Source organism: Carettochelys insculpta, chromosome 10 (assembly GCF_033958435.1).
Source record: "Carettochelys insculpta isolate YL-2023 chromosome 10, ASM3395843v1, whole genome shotgun sequence".
In the NCBI taxonomy this organism is placed as follows: Eukaryota; Metazoa; Chordata; order Testudines; family Carettochelyidae; genus Carettochelys; species Carettochelys insculpta.
The window spans coordinates 9,659,767-9,678,828 of record NC_134146.1 but is presented as its reverse complement, the minus strand read 5'-3'; the positions used below and the strand labels follow the sequence as shown (position 1 = coordinate 9,678,828).

The 19,062-nt window shown below is 49.2% G+C and overlaps 1 protein-coding gene across 1 annotated transcript in view; it reads right to left on the bottom strand.

Moving 5' to 3' along the window:
- The window catches only part of ANKMY1 (ankyrin repeat and MYND domain containing 1), an 83,343-nt gene that overhangs the window by 29,452 nt on the left and 34,829 nt on the right, over positions 1-19,062 (bottom strand). Inside the window, exons 9-11 of the mRNA XM_075003948.1 lie at positions 13,963-14,103; positions 12,275-12,427; positions 8,347-8,454 (exon numbers count right to left, since the gene is read on the bottom strand). Coding sequence (XP_074860049.1) covers positions 8,347-8,454; positions 12,275-12,427; positions 13,963-14,103 — 402 coding nt within the window. The remainder of the gene's footprint in view (positions 1-8,346; positions 8,455-12,274; positions 12,428-13,962; positions 14,104-19,062) is intronic.

Below are 19,062 nucleotides of genomic sequence, written 5' to 3'. Positions count from 1 at the left end.
GGCCAGGAAACACTCACTACAGGCAGCTCCTGGGCAGTCACCTATTGGGACCCTCACGCAGGCTGCCACAGCCACACACGCTGCTCAAAGCGGCCAGCTGTGGGGTCCAGCATATATGTCCCTGCACAGGGTGCGTCCCTTGGAAACCAGCCAATAGGAGTTGCAAGGCCAGTATGTGCAAATGTGTGGAGCAGGTGGAGACCCACTGCTCCCCTCCCTGCAAGGGCACACACTGCACAGAGATGTACATGCCAGCCCCAACAGCTGGCCCCTTTGCACAGCGCTGGGGCTCCCTAGGAGCTTGCTTGTGGGTCCTGCTGGTCTGCAGTGGACTGCATCCAAATGCCTGGCAGGCCAGCTCCAGCCTGTGGGCTGTATTTTGCCTGCTCCTGCTCTAAGTGGCTATAAATACTGCTTTATCAATTGGCCTAACAGTTATGACAGTTAAACTTGTTGCTCTACAATTTGCTGGATCACCCAATTTCCTTCTATTTAAAGAGGGAAATTATGATAGATAATAAATCAATGGTCCCCCGTGTTGTCAAAGAGCTTCCCCAAAGTTCGTCAGGGATCTCAGCGGTTCTTGGATTCTCAAATCACCATAAAGTTCCTGCAAAAATCATTGTCTCTAAGATTACTTATACCAATTACTTTACCAGTTTCAGTGGGCTCTGCTTATCTGAATGGAAAACCTGACCCTGATATTCTATGGCTTCTTGTTTCTGAAAGCAGACATATTTTTTTCTTTTCTTTGTAAACTATGGCTAACTGGTGCTTTGAAAATAAGCCTGCTATGCACAAAAATGCATTTCGAAACAGCACTTAGCTATTTCATAATATAGCGTCTATGCACAGAGCCTATTTCAAAATAAAGCCATTGGACACATTATGGCTTATTCCTTATAAAATGAGGTTTACCAATTTCAAAATACACCGACTGCTACTTTGAAATTATTTCAAAATACACTCATCCCTCATGATACAAGCACAATTGGCTCCTAACTTTTTGCTTGTAGGCGAAAACTCCTAAGAGGGACACTAAATTCCTACTAAAATACTTGTAAGTCTCTGATTGGTTCCGAGTGCTCGGAGTGGCAGCAGATGGTGCTGCTTTTGACAGGTAAGAGAGCCTGGGGTTGGGGAGGGTTAAAGGCTGGGGGCAGTTTGGGGACATGAGTGGGAGGGACAGTTAAAACATGGTGGTGGGTTGGGTCCACGGGGGGTGGGGTGGGGGGTTCAGGCTGTTGGAGGTTAGGTCTGTGGGGCCAGCGGAGGGTTTAAGTTTCGTTGGTTTGGGCTGCACGGGGGAGGCGGGGGGGTAAATTTTGGCAGTTCGGGGTGCGCAGGGGCAGCAGGGAGTTTAAATTTCGGCAGCTCGGGAGTGCGGGGGCTGGTGGGAGTTTAAATTTCGTCGGTCTGGAGTGCACAGGGGCAGCAGTGGGCTTAAATTTCGGCAGTTCCGGTGCGCAGGGCCGGCGGGGGCGTGGGGGTTAAGTTTCAGCGGTTTGGGTGTAGAGGGGGGAGCAAGGGGGTTAAGTTTTGGCAGTTTGGTGTCTGCGGGGCCGGCGGGGAGTCAGGCTGCAGCGGGTTGGAGACATGAGGAGGGAGTAACTCTTGTATTAGCGGGTGGAGTTCACTCGTTGAGTGAACTAGGGTAGGTAAGTGTGTCCCTCGTTTAAGCAAGTACTCGTAAATGAAGTACTCGTTTAACGAGGGATGAGTGTAGTGGTTGCATTGTGTAGACAGTACAATAGCTATTTCAAAATAACTGCTGTTATTTCAAAATACCTTTGCTATGTAGACCTACTTTGAGAGTGGTCAGCATTCGATGGCACACGTTAGTGGACAGTTAGGCTACGTCTAAACAGCAGCATTATTTTGAAATAATCCATTCTTGAACACCTATTACAAAACAACTTTTTTGGAAATGACACAGCTACACACAAGAATGCATTTCAAAATTGAACCCAGCTATTTTGAAATAGCATGTCTGGACATATACCGCCTATTTTGAAATAGACCAATTGGACTCCATCATGGCTTATTTTGAAATAGCACTATTCCGTGTCTTTGAATTGCTATTTCAAAATAGGTATTATTCCTCCTGCAATAAGGTATAACAAAATCAAAGTAACATGCCTGCTATTTTGAATTTAATTCGAAAGAGCACATGCGTATGTAAATGGTCAAAAACTTATTTCAAAATAACGGCTGTTATTCTGAAATAACTTTGCTGTGTAGACGTAGCCTTACTTAATAACCTGTTCACAGAGGAAGATCTTTACTAATCCCATCAGTTAGTGGTTGATTTAGACCCAGAAGTATGACAGTTTATGTTCTTTGTAACATTTCCAGGGTATCCTGCAGTGCAATTGCATATTTTCATGATGCATTACAGTTGGACCCTTTCTGAATCCTGCTAAGCTCATAGCCACCAATCCATAAAAAGAAAATCACAATTTAAAATTCTGGAAATATGTTTGAAAGAAAAATAAAGAGAAGTTACTCACCGTAGTAACGATGGTTCTTCGAGATGTGTCCCCGTGGGTGCTCCACGATAGGTGTCGGGCTTGCCCCGGCGCCGCAGATCGGATCTTTCCAGCAGTTTCTGCCGGACCACACATGCGCCGGCACGCGCCACTCCCTTGCGCGGTCCCGGCCACGTGCGCGATCCGGTCCCCGCCAGTTCCTTGACCAACCGCCTCGGATGCTCCTGAAAAACACCAAACAGAGATCCGAAGCGGGGAGGATGGGCGGGAAGTGGAGCACCCACGGGGACACATCTCGAAGAACCATTGTTACTACGGTGAGTAACTTCTCTTTCTTCCTCGAGTGTCCCCGTGGGTGCTCCACGATAGGTGACTACCCAGCAGTAACCCAAGAAAGGAGGTGGGTAATCGAGTTATGTGCAGCTTGCCCCCGAAAGGACCGCTGTCGAGAGGCGGGTATCCTCTTGGAATACGCGCTGTAGGGCATAATGCTTGGTGAAGGTCTCATAGGATGACCAGGTCGCCGCTCTGCAGATGTCTTTTAGTGCGATGCCCTTGAAAAAGGCTGTTGATGCCACCACCGCCCGGGTGGCGTGAGCCCTAGGCGGGGCCAGCAAAGGAGTCTTTCGAAGTTCGTAGCACATCTTTATGCAGAACACAATATGTTTCGAGATTCTCTGTGAAGAGGGACCCTCTCCTTTTGACCTGGGAGTGAGAGAGACTAAGAGTCTGTCCGTTTTCCGGAAGGACTTAGTTCTGTCTATGTAGAAGGCCAACGCCCTCCTCACGTCCAGGAGGTGCAGGCGTGCCTCCTTGCTGGAGCTATGAGGCTTCGGGTAAAACGAGGGCAAAACTATAGGTTCGTTAAGATGGAACTCTGAAGAAACTTTCGAAACGAAGGCTGGGTGCAGCCGTAAGGTCACCGCCTCCTTTGAGAATACCGTGCAGGGCGGCGTTGCCATAACTGCTGCGAGCTCACTCACCCTGCGAGCTGACGTGATTGCAAGAAGCAAGGTTGTCTTTATCGTAAGAAGACGGAGGGAAACTGTGGCTAAGGGTTCAAAGGATGGTCCCGTTAGCACGCTGAGCACCAGGTCCAAGCTCCACGATGGTGGAAGCGGTTTCTGAGGGGGGTACAGGTTTACCAGCCCCTTCAGGAACCTGGTAACAATAGGATGGGCAAACACCGTGGGCCCTTCCTCTTCATGCCGAAAAGCCGATATAGCGGCGAGATGGACCTTCAACGAGGAGAGGGAGAGCCCGCCTCTCTTGAGGTCCAGTAAGTATTCTAGTATTACATGTATAGGCACCTCAAGGGGAGCTAACTGCTTGGTGGAACACCATGCAGTGAATTGAGTCCATTTCTGTTTGTAGGTCTTCCTGGTGGAGATCCTTCGGCTACTTTCCAGGACTTGTTGTACTCCCTCCGTACATGTACTTTCTAGGGAGCTGAGCCATGGAGTAACCATGCTTGTAGGCGCAGGCCTCGGGGGTGTGGATGCACTATGGACCCCTGGGCCTGCGTGAGCAGGTCCATCGCTACCGGAAGGGGAAGCGGTGGACGATCCGACATGCGGAGAAGCAAGGGGAACCATTGCTGTCGATCCCATGTGGGGACCACTAGGATCATGCGGGCTCTCTCCCTCCTGGCTTTCTGCAGGACCTTGTGGATGAGCACCGTGGGGGGGAACGCGTAAAGCAGGGGGCCCTTCCACGAAATCACGAACGCGTACCCCAAGGACCCCCGCCCCAGTCCTGCCCTGGAGCAGTATTGGGGGCACTTCTTGTTGAGCTGAGTGGCAAACAGGTCCACCTGGGGAAACCCCCATGCATGAAAGATCGGTCATAGCAGATCGGAGCGGATCTGCCACTCGTGTGTGAGTGTGAAGCACCTGCTCAGCTGGTCTGCCTTCACGTTGTGAGTGCCTGGTAAGTACGAGGCTTTCAACGTTATATTGTTGGTGATGCACCAGTTCCACAGCTGGACTGCTTCTGCACATAAGGCACGGGATCGAGCTCCACCTTGTAGATTTATATAAAACATGGTGGAGATATTGTCTGTATTGATCCCAACTACCTTGCCTTGTATGTGGTCTTGAAAATGTTTGCAGGCATTGAACACTGCTCTGAGCTCCAGTATATTTATATGCAGTGACTGTTCCACAGGGGACCACAGTCCTTGCGTCACCTTTTCACCAATGTGTGCTCCCCACCCTATGTGGGAGGCGTCGGTGGTGAGAAAAATAGAGATTTGTGGTTGGTGAAAGGGTATCCCTGTTAGCATGTTCTTGGGGTTTACCCACCATTGCAGGGATCTGCGCACCTCTGTCGTGGGCGACACCACCCTGCGGACGGTGTGGGATGCCGGCTTGTAAACGCTCGCCAGCCAATGTTGTAGGTTGCGCATATGCAATCTGGCTTTCTGTACCACGAACGTTGCCGCTGCCATGTGGCCGAGCAGCTGCAAGCACGTTAAAACCGGCACTGTGGGGCTGTATGTAATGACTTGTACCAGGGAACCGATGGCGCGAAAGCGGGCGTCGGGTAGATAAACCCTTGCTGTGATAGAATTTATGCGTGCCCCTATGAACTCTATGTCCTGTGTGGGGTCGATCTTTGACTTCAAAAGGTTGATGACCAGGCCCAGCAAAGAAAACGTGTTTGCTGTTACGCGTATCATGCATAGTACCTCTGCCTTTGAGGCCCCTTTCAGTAGGCAGTCATCCAGATATGGGAATATAAATACCCCCTGTCTGTGCAGGTAGGCTGACACCACTGCCAGGGTCTTGGTAAAGACTCTGGGGGCTGAGGAGAGGCCAAACGGCAGAACCTTGTATTGGAAATGTTCTTTGCCGACCATAAACCGCAGAAAACATCTGTGAGCTGGGTGGATTGTTATACGAAAAGACGCATCTTGTAAGTCGAGGGCTGCAAACCAATCTCCATTGTCCAGTGCCGTGAGTATGGAGGCGACTGTGATCATCCGAAAGCGTTGTTTGCGCAAGTACCGGTTGAGGCCTCCAAGATCTAAGATGGGCCTCCAGCCTCCTGTTTTCTTCTCTGTGAGGAAGTATCGTGAATAAAACCCTTTCCCCTGGAGTCGCTCCGGCACTCTTTCCACCGCCCCTATAAGCATCAGGTGGTCCACCTCGTGCTTGAGTTTCGCCTTGTGGGAGGCATCCCTGAGATGAGGCCTGGGCGGAGGTCTTGGCAGTGGGAGCGACTGAAATGGGATCACGTAACCCGTGGCTATGATCTCTAGTACCCATTTGTCTGTGGTGATCTTTTGCCATTGTGAGTGGAACGGTCGGAGGCGATGATGGAACATTAATTGTGGATGACATTGCGCGATGGTAGTAATAGTGCAGCCCTCAACCTGTCTGTCAAAGTTGTTGCCTTTGGGCCTGCCCCGAGGATGCATGGCCTTGTTGGGAACGTCGCCTAGGAGTTCTATACTGTTGTTGCTGTTGATGCCGCCCTTGGTCGTAGCCCTGTTGGTACTGAGCACGCTGTGGTTGGTACGGGTATCGCCTTTGTTGAGGGTAATACTTTTTCTTTCTGTGTGGAGGGGTATAAATACCCAGGGTTCTGAGTGTGGCTCTTGAGTCTTTACTGGAATGAAGGACCGAATCAGTTGACTCTGCAAACAACTTCTGCGTGTCGAAAGGGAGATCGACAATTTTTGCCTGCAGATCCCTCGGGATACCCGATGTCTGGAGCCAGGATTCCCTGCGCATGACCACTGCCGTAGCCGTTGAGCGTGCCGCCGTGTCCGCTACGTCCAGGGCGATCTGGACTCCTGTCCTCAAAGCTGCATAGCCCTCTTGCATGATGGCCTTCAGCACCAGCTTCTTATCTTCTGGAAGTGAATCCATGAGAGAAGTAAGCCTGGAGTAATTGTCGAAATTGTGGTTCACTAGATGTGCTGCATAATTAGCCATTCTCAGCAGCAGGGTGGAGGAGGAGTATACCTTTCTGCCAAATAGCTCTAGCTTCTTGGCATCTCTATCTGTTCCCCCTGCTTTGTACTGGGAAGTCTTCGATCTCTGCTGAGACGATTCTACCACCAGAGAATTTGGTTGTGGGTGACTAAACAGGAACTCCATGCCCTTCGCCAGGACAAAGTATTTCTTATCCGCCCTCTTGTTTATAGGTGGAGCGGAGGCCAGGGTCTGCCATATGGTAGTAGCAGACTCCATGATTGCTTCGTTGAGCGGGATAGCAATTTTGGACGAGGCCGGAGGCCTCAGGTTTTTGAAGAGCTTGTGGTGCTTCTCCTGCACCTCTGCTGTTTGGATGCCTTGCGTGAAAGCCACCCTTTTAAACAGCTCCTGAAACTTTTTGAGGTCGTCCGGGGGAGGCAACATACCCAGGGGCCGTAGCCTCGTCGGGGGAGGACAAGGAGAAACCACTAGGGTAGACCTCCCTTGAACTCTCAGGGTCCTGTTGCCGGTGGTACACCCTCTCACTGGAGGCTTGCGAGGGAAAATCTCAGGGTTCCAAAATCAGCTCCCCTTGAGACAGCTGTGTTTCTGTCCCCGTCTGTGAGTGCCTGCGGGGGTACTGGACAGTCGAGGGGGACCTGCCCCTAGGTGTATGCCTGTGGTGTCTATGCCCAGCGTGATAAGGATGACCGTGGCAGCACGGGCACAGTTCCTGGGATGGAGACCTGGACCACTCTCGAGGTGCATACCCCCAATGTCTGGGGGAGCGAGATCGTCTGGATGACTGAGACAATGGTGAAACTGGTTTGTGATAGTACTCCAGAGGGTCAAATCCCAGAAAAGGCGAGGGTGGCCCGAGCCATGGTGATGCTGGTTGGAGGAACAGAGAAGGAGGCTCTGGGTAAGCTGGGGGAGACCCATGTCTCCTGGTTGGTGTTCGCAGCATAAGGGGAGGACTTGTTGAGAGTAGCCCTGCAGCCCTGTCTAGAGAAGGGCTGTGGTGCCGGGTTTTCGCTGCTGCCTTTCCCCTCCCCTGCGGTGCTGGCTCCACCCCTTCCCGTGCCGGGGATCTCGGCCCCGCTGTCGGCGCCGCGCTCGGCACGCTCATCTGCTGTGCCGCGCGGGTGGTCTCCTCCGGTGCCTGCAGGCTGCGCGCCTGTTGGCCCTGCACTGTTGGTGCTGCGGGGGTCTGTGCCGCTTGCGGCAGTGCCGCCTGTTCCGGCGCTTGCCTGGCTGCCGCTCTGAATGCGCGGGCCGGCTGCTTAGTAATCGGAGGCTCAGCCTCTGCCACGTGCGCTGAAGAGGACATTGCGGTGAGTCTTTGAGCTGTTAATAGGGTACTTAGCACCTTCTCTGTGCCTGTTCCCCTCTCACGGACTCCAGCCTGCCACACCAGGAGGTCTACTGACCTTCACGTCCCCGGGTTGCCTCCGCTCCTCCTTCTCGTTACTAAGACTTTCTACTTATATATATATATATATATTTTTTTTTTTTTGCAATAAAGAAACAAACAATTTAACTAAGAACTCTGAAAAGAAACTCTAAAACTTTGAAAACTCTAAATACGCTGACTCTGGCCGCAGCCTGAGCAGATTCCGTCTGCAGCCAATGGCGGTTAAGAAGGAACTGGCGGGGACCGGATCGCGCACGTGGCTGGGAGCGCGCAAGGGATTGGCGCGTGCTGGCGCATGCGCAGTCCAGCAGAAACTGCTGGAAAGATCCAATGTGCGGCGCCGGGGCGAGCCCGACACCTATCATGGAGCACCCACGGGGACTCTCGAAGAAGAACTTTAGATACTTCCATTGGAAATAAGCATGGGTCCCTCCAACAGGTAAGGTAACATGTTACCTTCTGTTGGGGAAGGAACTAAAGCAAAAACTAACCAAGTAAAAAGGAATTAGATGATACTCACCAAGTCATTCCCACTGGCAATTGCCAGGGAAAGCGGTGAATGGCCGCTCCACAATGTGTTAGGCGTTGCCTTATGAGTCAACAGGAGGCGGACAACATCTCTGACATACTGGTAGTGGAGAAAGTGTAGAATTAGGGCTACGTCTACACGTGCACGCTACATCGAAATAGCTAATTTCGAAGTAGCGACATCGAAATAGGCTATTTCGATGAATAACGTCTACACGTCCTCCAGGGCTGGCAACGTCGATGTTCAACTTCGACGTTGCGCAGCCCAACATCAAAATAGGCGCAGCGAGGGAACGTCTACACGGCAAAGTAGCACACATTGAAATAAGGGAGCCAGGCACAGCTGCAGACAGGGTCACGGGGCGGACTCAACAGCAAGTCGCTCCCTTAAAGGGCCCCTCCCAGACACACTTTCATTAAACAGTGCAAGATACACAGAGCCAACAACTAGTTGCAGACCCTGTATATGCAGCACGGACCCCCAGCTGCAGCAGCGGCAGCCAGAAGCCCTGGGCTAAGGGCTGCTGCCCACGGTGACCACAGAGCCCCGCAAGGGCTGGAGAGAGAGTATCTCTCAACCCCCCAGCTGATGGCCGCCATGGAGGACCCCGCTATTTCGATGTTGCGGGACGCGGATCGTCTACACGTCCCTACTTCGATGTTGAACGTCGAAGTAGGGCGCTATTCCCATCCGCTCATGGGGTTAGCGACTTCGACGTCTCGCCGCCTAACGTCGATTTCAACTTCGAAATAGCGCCCAACACGTGTAGACGTGACGGGCGCTATTTCGAAGTTACTGCCGCTACTTCGAAGTAGCGTGCACGTGTAGACGCAGCCTAGATCATATAAAAGGAAATCAAGACATTATGCTTATGAAAAACCACAGCATTAAACACTTGCTCTAAACACGTATAAGTATAGCACAGAAAAAAACTGAAAAGATTACTAAGGTTACATCCTTAATCTTCAAAAGCTGGGAACTACTAAAATTAAGGTTGTGTGAAAAATCTTAATTAGATCCTCTTCTGCATATACATTAGAATTCAATCTTTATTTACATGATCACATACAATTTTTCCCATAAGACCCCAGCCTCATGCAGTGTACATGAAGGACGCGTTCTGTACGTTGACTGGCCTGTAGTTCCCTGGGTTATTCTTATTCCCCTTTTTATACACGGGCACTATATTTGCCCTTTCCCAGTCTTCTGGAATCTCTCCTGTCTCCCATGATTTTCCAAAAAATGATAGCTAAAGGCTCAGATACCTCCTCTATCAGCTCCTTGAGTATTCTAGGTTGCATTTCAGCAGGCCTTGGTGACTTACAGACATCTAATTTTTCTAAGTGATTTTTAGCATGGAAGAGACTGTTGTCTGTAATGTCCCTGCCTCTTTCCTTGCAGAAACTGGAAGGCATGTGCAGTGAATGAGGCAGAGGATGCAAGAAGAGAGAGGAGGGCCTCAAGGTTATAGCATCTGAACACTGCCCTGGAGAATTGTATTCTACTCCTGTCTTTGCCCCAAGGTTCCCATGTGATGCTGAGCAAGTGACCTAAGCCCAACTTTTCACAGGTGGTCACTAAGTGACTTTTCATTTTCCAGGTGCCTGATTTGAGAGCTTCAGATCTATTGGCAGAAGTGCTGAGCACACAAAGCTACAACTGAAGACAACAGAAGCTGTGCTTGCCACAGATGGAGTGCTATCCAAGCCTTGGTGCACTGAGAACTCAGGGCCTGGTCACCTCAAACTGGGTACTCCCAATTAATGGACACATTTTACTTTACTCTCTCTGACTCAGCTCTCCATGTGTAAAATGGGAACAATACCCCTCCTCTCACAGGGATGTTGTGACACTAACTTCATTAATATTTGAGAAGTGCTCTAATATTACAGTGATAAGTGCCATGAAAAAATGTCATAAGGAAATCAATACTTCAGTCATGGGTTGCAGGCTAGTCGCTAAATAAGGCCTAGGACCGTAGACGGAATGAGGAGAAAAAGTACTGAATAGCATCTTGTTCCGTAAATATTGCTCAGTCAGTAAACTGAATGGAGCAGAACGTGCTTGTGTAATTAAAGGCTGGTTACATTTCCTAATTTTTGAGAGCTTGAAAATGCAAGGTTAAGAGTGGTTTTTACTAAGTTTTGTGTGTGTAATTCCCAAGCTTAACAACACACACTGACAACAGAATTTCTACTGTGTAGCTGCACGTGCCTCCTCAGCAGGGATACAATCATAGAGGAGTAGGACTAGAAGGGACCTTGAGAGGCCATCGAGTCCAGCCCCCTACCCTCATGGCAGGACCAAGCCACCTCCCTTGGCAATTCGTTCCAGTGCTTGATCACCCTGACAGTTAGGAACTTTTTCCTAATGTCCAACCTGAACCTCCCCTGCTGCAATTTCAGTCCATTGCCTCTTGTTCTATCCTCAGAGGCAAGGAAGAACAAGTTCCTTCCCTCTGCCTTATGACACCCTTTTAGATACCTGAAAACTGCTATCATGTCCCCCCTCAATCTTCTCTTTTCCAAACTAAACAAGCCCAATTCTTTCAGCCTTTCTTCATAGGTCATGTTCTCTTTGGTCATTCTCGTTGCTCTCCTCTGGACCCTCTCCAATTTCTCCACATCCTTCCTGAACTGCGGTGCCCAGAACTGGACACAACACTCCAGCTGAGGCCTAACCAGCGCAGAGTAGAGCAGGAGAATGACTTCTCGTGTCTTGTTCACAACACACCTGTTAATGCATGGTTAATGGATGGTGCCATTCGATCAATCGCACAGCCTGCTGCCACCTTAACTAATGGAGTAACTACTGATATCAGCAGGAGATTGTAATCCTCTGTGTGGACCAGCACTACACGAGTATGGGACACTTGTCAAGTGGGTTTGCTAGTAACACAGGAGCGGTGAGGTTCAGTGGTTCTGGAGGGGAGTGTGCTCCATAGTGAGCACAGGTTGTTCTGTCCATTCCCACCAAGCATGACCCTGCCTCCCCCATCCCATCCACCTCCCCCGACTGACATGATTTGACTTGCGTGTTTCTTGTAATAACACAAGTCAAAATCATGAGTGGCAGGGAGCTGGGAACCAGGGAGCAGCCTGGGTCCTCACTCCCCTCCACTTGCTGGAGCCGGGAAAGTGACCAGTGCTGCTGCGGCGGTCAGTTTGCTGGCTCCAGCAAGTGATTATTCCCCTCTATTTGGGCACATCTGGAGTACTGTGTCCAATTCTGGGCCTGCCAGTATAGAAAGGATATGGCTGCATTGGAGCGAGTCCAGAGGAGGGCAATGAAAATGATTAGGGGGTGGGGTGCACTAGGTTAATCAAATCAATTCTTGGACTGCTCCTTGTCTGGCTCACTCTCCTTCCACTTATGACCTCTCTTAAGAGAATCACAGAAGAGTGCTCTCAGCACAATAAAAACGATCTGGTGCGGACCTGAGCCTGCTGCCCTTCGGTGTCACGGAAGCCAAAAACAGTTCTGTGCACACAGGCCTTGTCTCCACGGAGGATCTGTCCCAGCTGTTCCAGAGCAAATCCCTTATGCAAATGTACAATGCCAACAAAAGCTACATTTTCCCAAAGCCATCTGCCTCTACTTCTTACCAGAGTTAATCATGCACATTGCAAACTCTAGCTGTGCCTGTCTATTCAAAGCTGTTGCACCAGAGCAGCTCCATGGGTGACTGGCGACCCCAAGCTAAAACCCCCAGAGCAGCCAAGATCACACAGACTGGAAGATCAGATGCTTCCTATGAATGGAGATGAGAGTTTTACTCCTTCTACAGAAGCCACATGAAATCAGATCCTATAGAGGAGTCACCAGCAGGGTAAGATATGTCAACGGAGAACTGTAAGTTATGTGTATTCTTCAGAAAAGAGCGAAACCACAACCTAAAGAAGGGACATTGTGCTCCTACCTTAGGATTATCTTCTCTTTCGCAGGCAATATGCAAAGGGGTCCTCCCACCTTCCTCTGGGATCAGATGAGGAGATGAATAGTATTTGTGAGGAGGTCCAGTTTCATTATTAAGTTTCATGGCAATAATAACCGGCGATTCAGTAGGCTCACTCTGAATGTAAAGAACCAAAAACAAAAAAATCAGACCCAGATGACACTCAGTATTGCTTGGGTATAATTTAATAGAAAATAAATCTGTGTCAAACGCCCCCTGGTCTGGACATTATCCACTTTGCTCCTTACAACTCAGTCCATTTAAACTACCTGGGAGATCCACCCAGTCAGCGTCGATCTTTGGGGGTTTGATTTTGTGTGCCGAGTGGGGACGTGTGAAATCTGTCGAACCCTGTACTCCTCATTCTAGCAAGGAATGAGGGAGGCCAAGGGAAAGTTTCTCCCATCGACCTCCCTCAGTGGGGACAGCCAGGTAAGTCGATCATTGGTATGTCGATTCCTGCTAGGCAATTGCTGTAGCTGGAATTGCATATTTAGGATTGACTTTAAGGTCTAGCGCAGACCCGGCCACAGCACAAGCAACCCCACCCTCCCCACTTCCTGCTTTAGATTCAAGCTCCATCTGCTGGATTGCTGCACCTCTGCATCCTGAAAAGCAAAACCACTGTCCATCAGCAGCATTTAGATTGTTTTCAGTCTCACATCTACAACCACTGATACACAGGGAGGGGGAAAGGAACACGACTTCCCACCCCGATGACCATACTCCATTTTGAGAAACAAAAGTTACATGGTAGGAGACTAATTTTCATTCTCTACATGGGACATGCATCAGACGGACATTGCTAGTGAAAAGTAGAGAACAGGAAGAACGGAATCAAATTCAAGAGCCACACAGAGATCTCTAGTAAAGGTTGCCTTACTGAGTCACTTTTTCTTCCATTTTATTACTCGCATAGTTTAAATCGAGGGGAGTTGAAAGAACCAAAATAATGCATCAGCTGAGGAGAGAAAATCAGTCTTGTTGTGAGAGTCTACACTAGGAACTAACTTTGAAGTTAACTTTGAAGTTAGGCACTACATCTAAGTAGCCAGCAGAGAGTCTACACACACATCTTCGAAGTCCTTACTCCATTCTCAGGAACGGAGTAGTGCCCTACTTTAACTTTGAAGTAGGATGTGTGTAGACACATGTGTGTTATACTTTGAAGTAAGCAACTTTGAAGTTATTTTTGTAGCATAGACACAGCTGTATTGCTTCATGGAATTGCTTCTTCTCAAGTGACTTCACTGCAGACCTCTGCGCATCTCACCCTAAGGTCCTTGCAGAATGTACTTTGACGCTTCCATCTGGATGTTTTCCATGCATGATATGTGTTTGAGCAGCCCCATGAAGAGGCAGAGCTGTACAGCAGCCTTCAGTTATGTCTTGGGTTCCAGAGAATTAGGTTCTCCACACTTTTGTCCATTTCACATTCGGAATAAGAAGCTCTTTTTCTAATACGCGATAAAATATTGTTTGGTTTGAGTGGAGCTCTGTGGTTTGTTTTGTTTTAGGTCTGTTTTCTTGGCTGCATATGAAATTGAGGCTGAGCTTAAGAACTATCTTTTTAAAGGAAGAATTCAAGACAGGGGTCTTTAAACTGACACAGCTAAATGGGTGGATGAGGGTGGAGCAACAACGCAGCATACCCAGTCTGGTGCATACATCTCATCTTCATCTCCTGCCCTGGCATCAGGATCTGTAGCTGAATGAAGGATTAATTCCGTTATCTTGACCCCTTCCTCACCAGGAATGGCTACAGCAATATGAAGAGGCATTAAACCTCCCAGCTGAAAAATAAAAGTGGCATTAAGTCTTTATCACAAGTAACTTCTCAAAACTAAGGTACAGGATATTTCTCCAGCAGTGACCCTGCAACTCCATTTTTGATAGCCTAGAAATAGAGTTAAGGGATTGTGTTTATGGTCAGTTTAAATGGCAATTACTCCCCAATGTCCATTTCCCTCTAAACCTATTGGGACTGTGACTATTCCTGACACAACCGGTGGTTGCAGGGGCACTGCACTGCCAAAACAGACTGTGACTCAGTGTTACTATCACTTTTGCATCACAAGTAAGTGCGCATATGAAGCGCAAGAGGGAAGAGGGCTTATGCCTGGTCCCTGACTCATAAGACAGTGCACATGGGTGGGGCACATGCATCGTCTTATGACGCGCTGTTCGGAAGTCTGCCAAGCAATCCTACTACAGTGTCAGGTTCCATAACAGCCTTGACAGCTGCTGGTGCTGCTCCAGTGGTGGCTCAACTCTGAGTTGTTTAATCCTTCTTGGACTGAGGCCAGCTCTACACAAGACCTTACAGACGATCATAGATACGCTACAGCAATTGCACAGCTGGAATTGACTTATCTATGATCGATTAGAAAAATTAGATGTCTGCAAGTCACCAGGGCCTGATGAAATGCATCCTAGAATACTCAAGGACCTGATAGAGGAGGTATCTGAGTCTTTATCTATCATCTTTGGAAAATCATGGGAGACAGGAGAGATTCCAGAAGACTGGAAAAGGGCAAATATAGTGCCCATCTATAAAAAGGGGAATAAGAATAACTCAGGAAACTACATGCCAGTCAACTTAACTTCTGTGCCAGGAAAGATAATGGAGCAGGTAATTAAAGAAATCCTCTGCAAGCACTTGGAAGGTGGTAAGGTGATAGGGAACAGCCAGCATGCATTGGTAAAGAACAAATCATGTCAAACCAATCTGATAGCTTTCTTTGATAGGATAATAAGACTTGTGGATAGGGGAGAAGCGGTGAATATTTGGTATACCTAGATTTTAGTAACGCATTTGATACGGTCTTGCATGATATTCTTATCAATAAACTAGGCAAATACAATTTAGATGAGGCTACTATCAGGTGGGTGCATAACTGGCTGGATAACCATACTCAGAGAGTAGTTGTTAATGGTTCTCAATCCTGCTGGAAAAGTATAACAAGTGGGGTTCCGCAGGGGTCTGTTTTAGGACCAGTTCTGTTCAATATCTTCATCAATGATTTAGATATTGGCATAGAAAGTATGCTTATTATGTTTGCAGATGATACCAAGCTGGGAGGAGTTGCAACTGCTTTGGAAGACAGGGTCATAATTCAAAATGGTCTGGATAAATTGGAGAAATGGACTGAGGTAAACAGGATGAAGTTTAATAAGGACAAATGCAAAGTGCTTCACTTGGGAAGGAACAATCAGTGTCACACATTGTAGGGTGCGAGAAGACATTGTAACGGTCAAGAGTGCAGTCCGACCCCTCTGCGAATCCTCAGGAGAATCTAAACAGACCAGTCTGTGCAAGGTGAAAAGCTGCAAAATAACTGCCATGGAAACTACTGCGGAACAAGGAGTGCTTGCCAAGCCTTCAAGGCTACGCTGGCAGTAGGCCACAAGAGATAGTGATAAGAAATGCATAGGCAATTTTAGGCAATCTTATGTTAATGAGTTCAGCTTTATCAGCTAGTGTTAGGAGGCATGTTACAGAGCCTCTCCCTGAGCAAAGCTGTGACGTGTCGGGTTTTCCCTCACTGGTGACTGTGGCGTCTCCGAGGCTCCCGTCATGGGTGTCACGTGCTTTCCATAAACCAAATATAGCACTCGCCTTCTGGGTGCAGCCTCGTTTCTGGGGAACCCGAGCCTGGTTGGCTACACACATACAGAATGGGAAGAGACCATTTAGGAATGACTACAGCAGAAAGGGATCTGGGGGTTGTGGTGGACCACTAGTTAAATATGAGTCTGTTGCAAAAAAAGCAAACAAGATTCTAGGATGCGTTAACAGGTGTGTTATGAACAGGACATGAGAAGTCATTCTTCTGCTCTACTCTGCACTGGTTAGGCCTCAGCTGAAGTACTGTGTCCAGTTCTGGGCACCACAGTTCAAGAAAGATCTGGAGAAATTAGAGAGGGTCCAGAAAAGAATGACAAGAATGATTAAAGGTTTAGAGAATATGACCTATGAAGAAAGGCTGAAAGAATTGGGCTTGTTTAGTTTGGAAAAGAGAAGATTGAGGGGGGACATGATAGCAGTTTTCTGGTATCTAAAAGGGTGTCATAAGGAGGAGGGAGAAAATTTGTTCTTCTTGGCCTCTGAGGATACAGCAAGAGGCAATGGACTTGCACTGCAGCAAGGGAGGTTTGGGATGGACATTAGGAAAAAGTTCCTAACTGTCATGGTGGTCAAACAGTGGAATAAACTGCCAACAGAGGTTGTAGAATCTCCATCGCTGGAGATATTTAAGAACAGGTTAGATAGATGTCTATCAGGGATGGTCCTGCCATTAGGGCAGGGGACTGGACTCGATGGCCTCTCCAGGTTCCTTAGAGTCCTAGCATTCTATGATTCTATGACTTATCTGGCCATCCTCACTGAGGGCAGTTGACGGGACAAACTCTCCTGCTGGCCTCCCTCGCTCTTCATGAGAATGAGAAGTAAGAGGGTCAACCGCCGACCTCGATAGTTCAATTTTGTGCATCTCCTCTAGGCCCACATGCTGGCACATTCGCCTAGGCCAAGACCTAGCACAATGGTGTATTAAGAAATCAAAATCGAAACCTAGAGGAACCAGGTAGTGTAGCTCTACCCCACATCTATTTTGGAGGACCCAGAAGCAATGAAAAAAGCCAGGAGAGCTTTTCAGGCCCTCTGTCTGCACCTGTGAGCAAATCTCACAGCACAACCAGACAAGACAGGCAAGGCTGATGAATCCTGAGGCTGCCTGCTGGGTTGCGGTTTCTCCATACTTTTTGTGTGCGAAAAGGTTAGAGGAAAGACAGCTTTCACTGGCACCAGGGCAGGAGGTAACCAAAGCCCTCAGCTGTAGCAGGAAAGGCAGACACCAGAACTGAATATAGTGATATTGACATCCTGTACAAAGCACACTGAAGCCAACCAACCGAGGGCCATACACAAGAAAGTTGAGTACCACTCCACTACTGCCCACAGGCACCAAAGTCACACTAAGCTTTAAAACTGTCAGCTAAATGACTAGAAGGAAAACAGAACACTCTGCAGACAAGTGTCTATTTGAGGTGAGATATGAGGAAAATGTCCAGGTGCAGTCTGCCAAGCTAACACATCAAGGTCAAGTGTAGGGAACAAACTACACTCAGAACACAACAGGAAGGTGGACTATAAAGGGGGAGCCATATTTCAGTGCCAGAGCTAGCCTAAAATGTCTTAGGCTGAAACAGTTGGGCTAGGGCTACACTGCAAAGTTATGTCGAGATAGCAGCCGTTATCTCAACTTAACTTTGCTGGCGTCTAGACTATGCACGCGCTATTTTGAAATAACTTTGAAATAGCAGATACGTTAATTTGAAATCTGTAACCCTCATTCCACCAGGAATAATGCTTAGCTCAAACTACATATTCCAAACTACACTGTGTTATTCCGGGATATATGGGATATTTTGAGTTAAGGGGCTTCCAGGCCCCCAGCATGCCTTGCATGGCCAGAAGATCTTGCTGGCCAGAGGCAGTAAAACCTCCATAGTTCCCCCAGCTTCCAGCCCTCAAAGGCACAACCCAAACAGTTGGAAGACTGGGTTTGTGCTCTGGGCCCGCTCCACAGCCAACAGCCTATTCCCTGTGCAACAGCCCAGAGACAAGTATGAGCTAGAAAGAGGGCTCTGACCGGTCCACATTCCCCAAGAGCCTGCCCTGGCGCTGGTCAGGGAAGGAGATCCAGGACTTCACTGCAGTTTCAGGGGGCATGAGGCTATCTCCCAGGATATCCACACCTGAGCCCATCTATGGTCACATGGTGGAGGGTCTGGCAGCCTGTGGCCACAAGCGCACCCAGGAGCAGGTGCACAGGAAGGCCAAGGAGCTCCACCAGGCTTACATCAGGGCCAAGGAGGACAGGTCCAGGTCTGGGACAGCATCCACCAGCTGCCCCTACTTCGAGGACTTGGAGCACATTGTGGGGGGCAGGGAAGTCACTTCACCAACCCTTGTGGTGGAGTCCAGCCCTTCGCAGAGCTGGAGCTGGGCAGTGGGGATGAGGATAAGGCAGAGAGAGAGAATATCTCAGTAGTTAGAGCATTGGCCTGGTAAACCCGGGGTAGTGAGTTCAGCCCTTGAGGGGCCTTTCAAGGGTCTGGGGCAAGTTATGTATTTAAAAAGAAATATGTCAGGATGGCGATAGATCAGCCTGCTGTGAAGACAGGGGACTGGACTTGATGACCTCTAGAGGTCCCTTCCAGTTCCACGTGATATGGCGGAGGACCCAGATCTGGACCCAGGGGCGGCAGCCAGGCCAGCCTGGCGACAGGGGGCCTGTCTGTGGAGCCATTCTGGACGATGGAGGAGGGGGCCATCCAGTAAGTGCCACCTCCATTCCCCATGGAAGGGCTGGCCAGGCATGTGTGTGGAGGGGCTGCTCAAGGAGACGGTGAGGGGCCATGGTGCATACAGCCACCAATGCACAGGGGACTATGTGCCATGCTGCTCCCAGACACACAGCCTCGGGAGGCTGCCACAGGGGAATACTGGGTACAGGGTGGCTGGAGAGGCTTGTCATGCCTCCAAACCTTGGGTGGGACACCCTGTCCACACAAGTCACCATGGGAAGGAGGCAGGGGACAGCAGACCACCTGTAGACAGGCATTCCCACAGCCCTGTGCTAGCTCCCACTTCTACTGACACCAGAGGCCAGCAGCATGACACACACGGCCTGGCTCCCACTACAGCAGCAGAACCAGGAACCAGCAGACCAGGCTGCAGGCAGAAT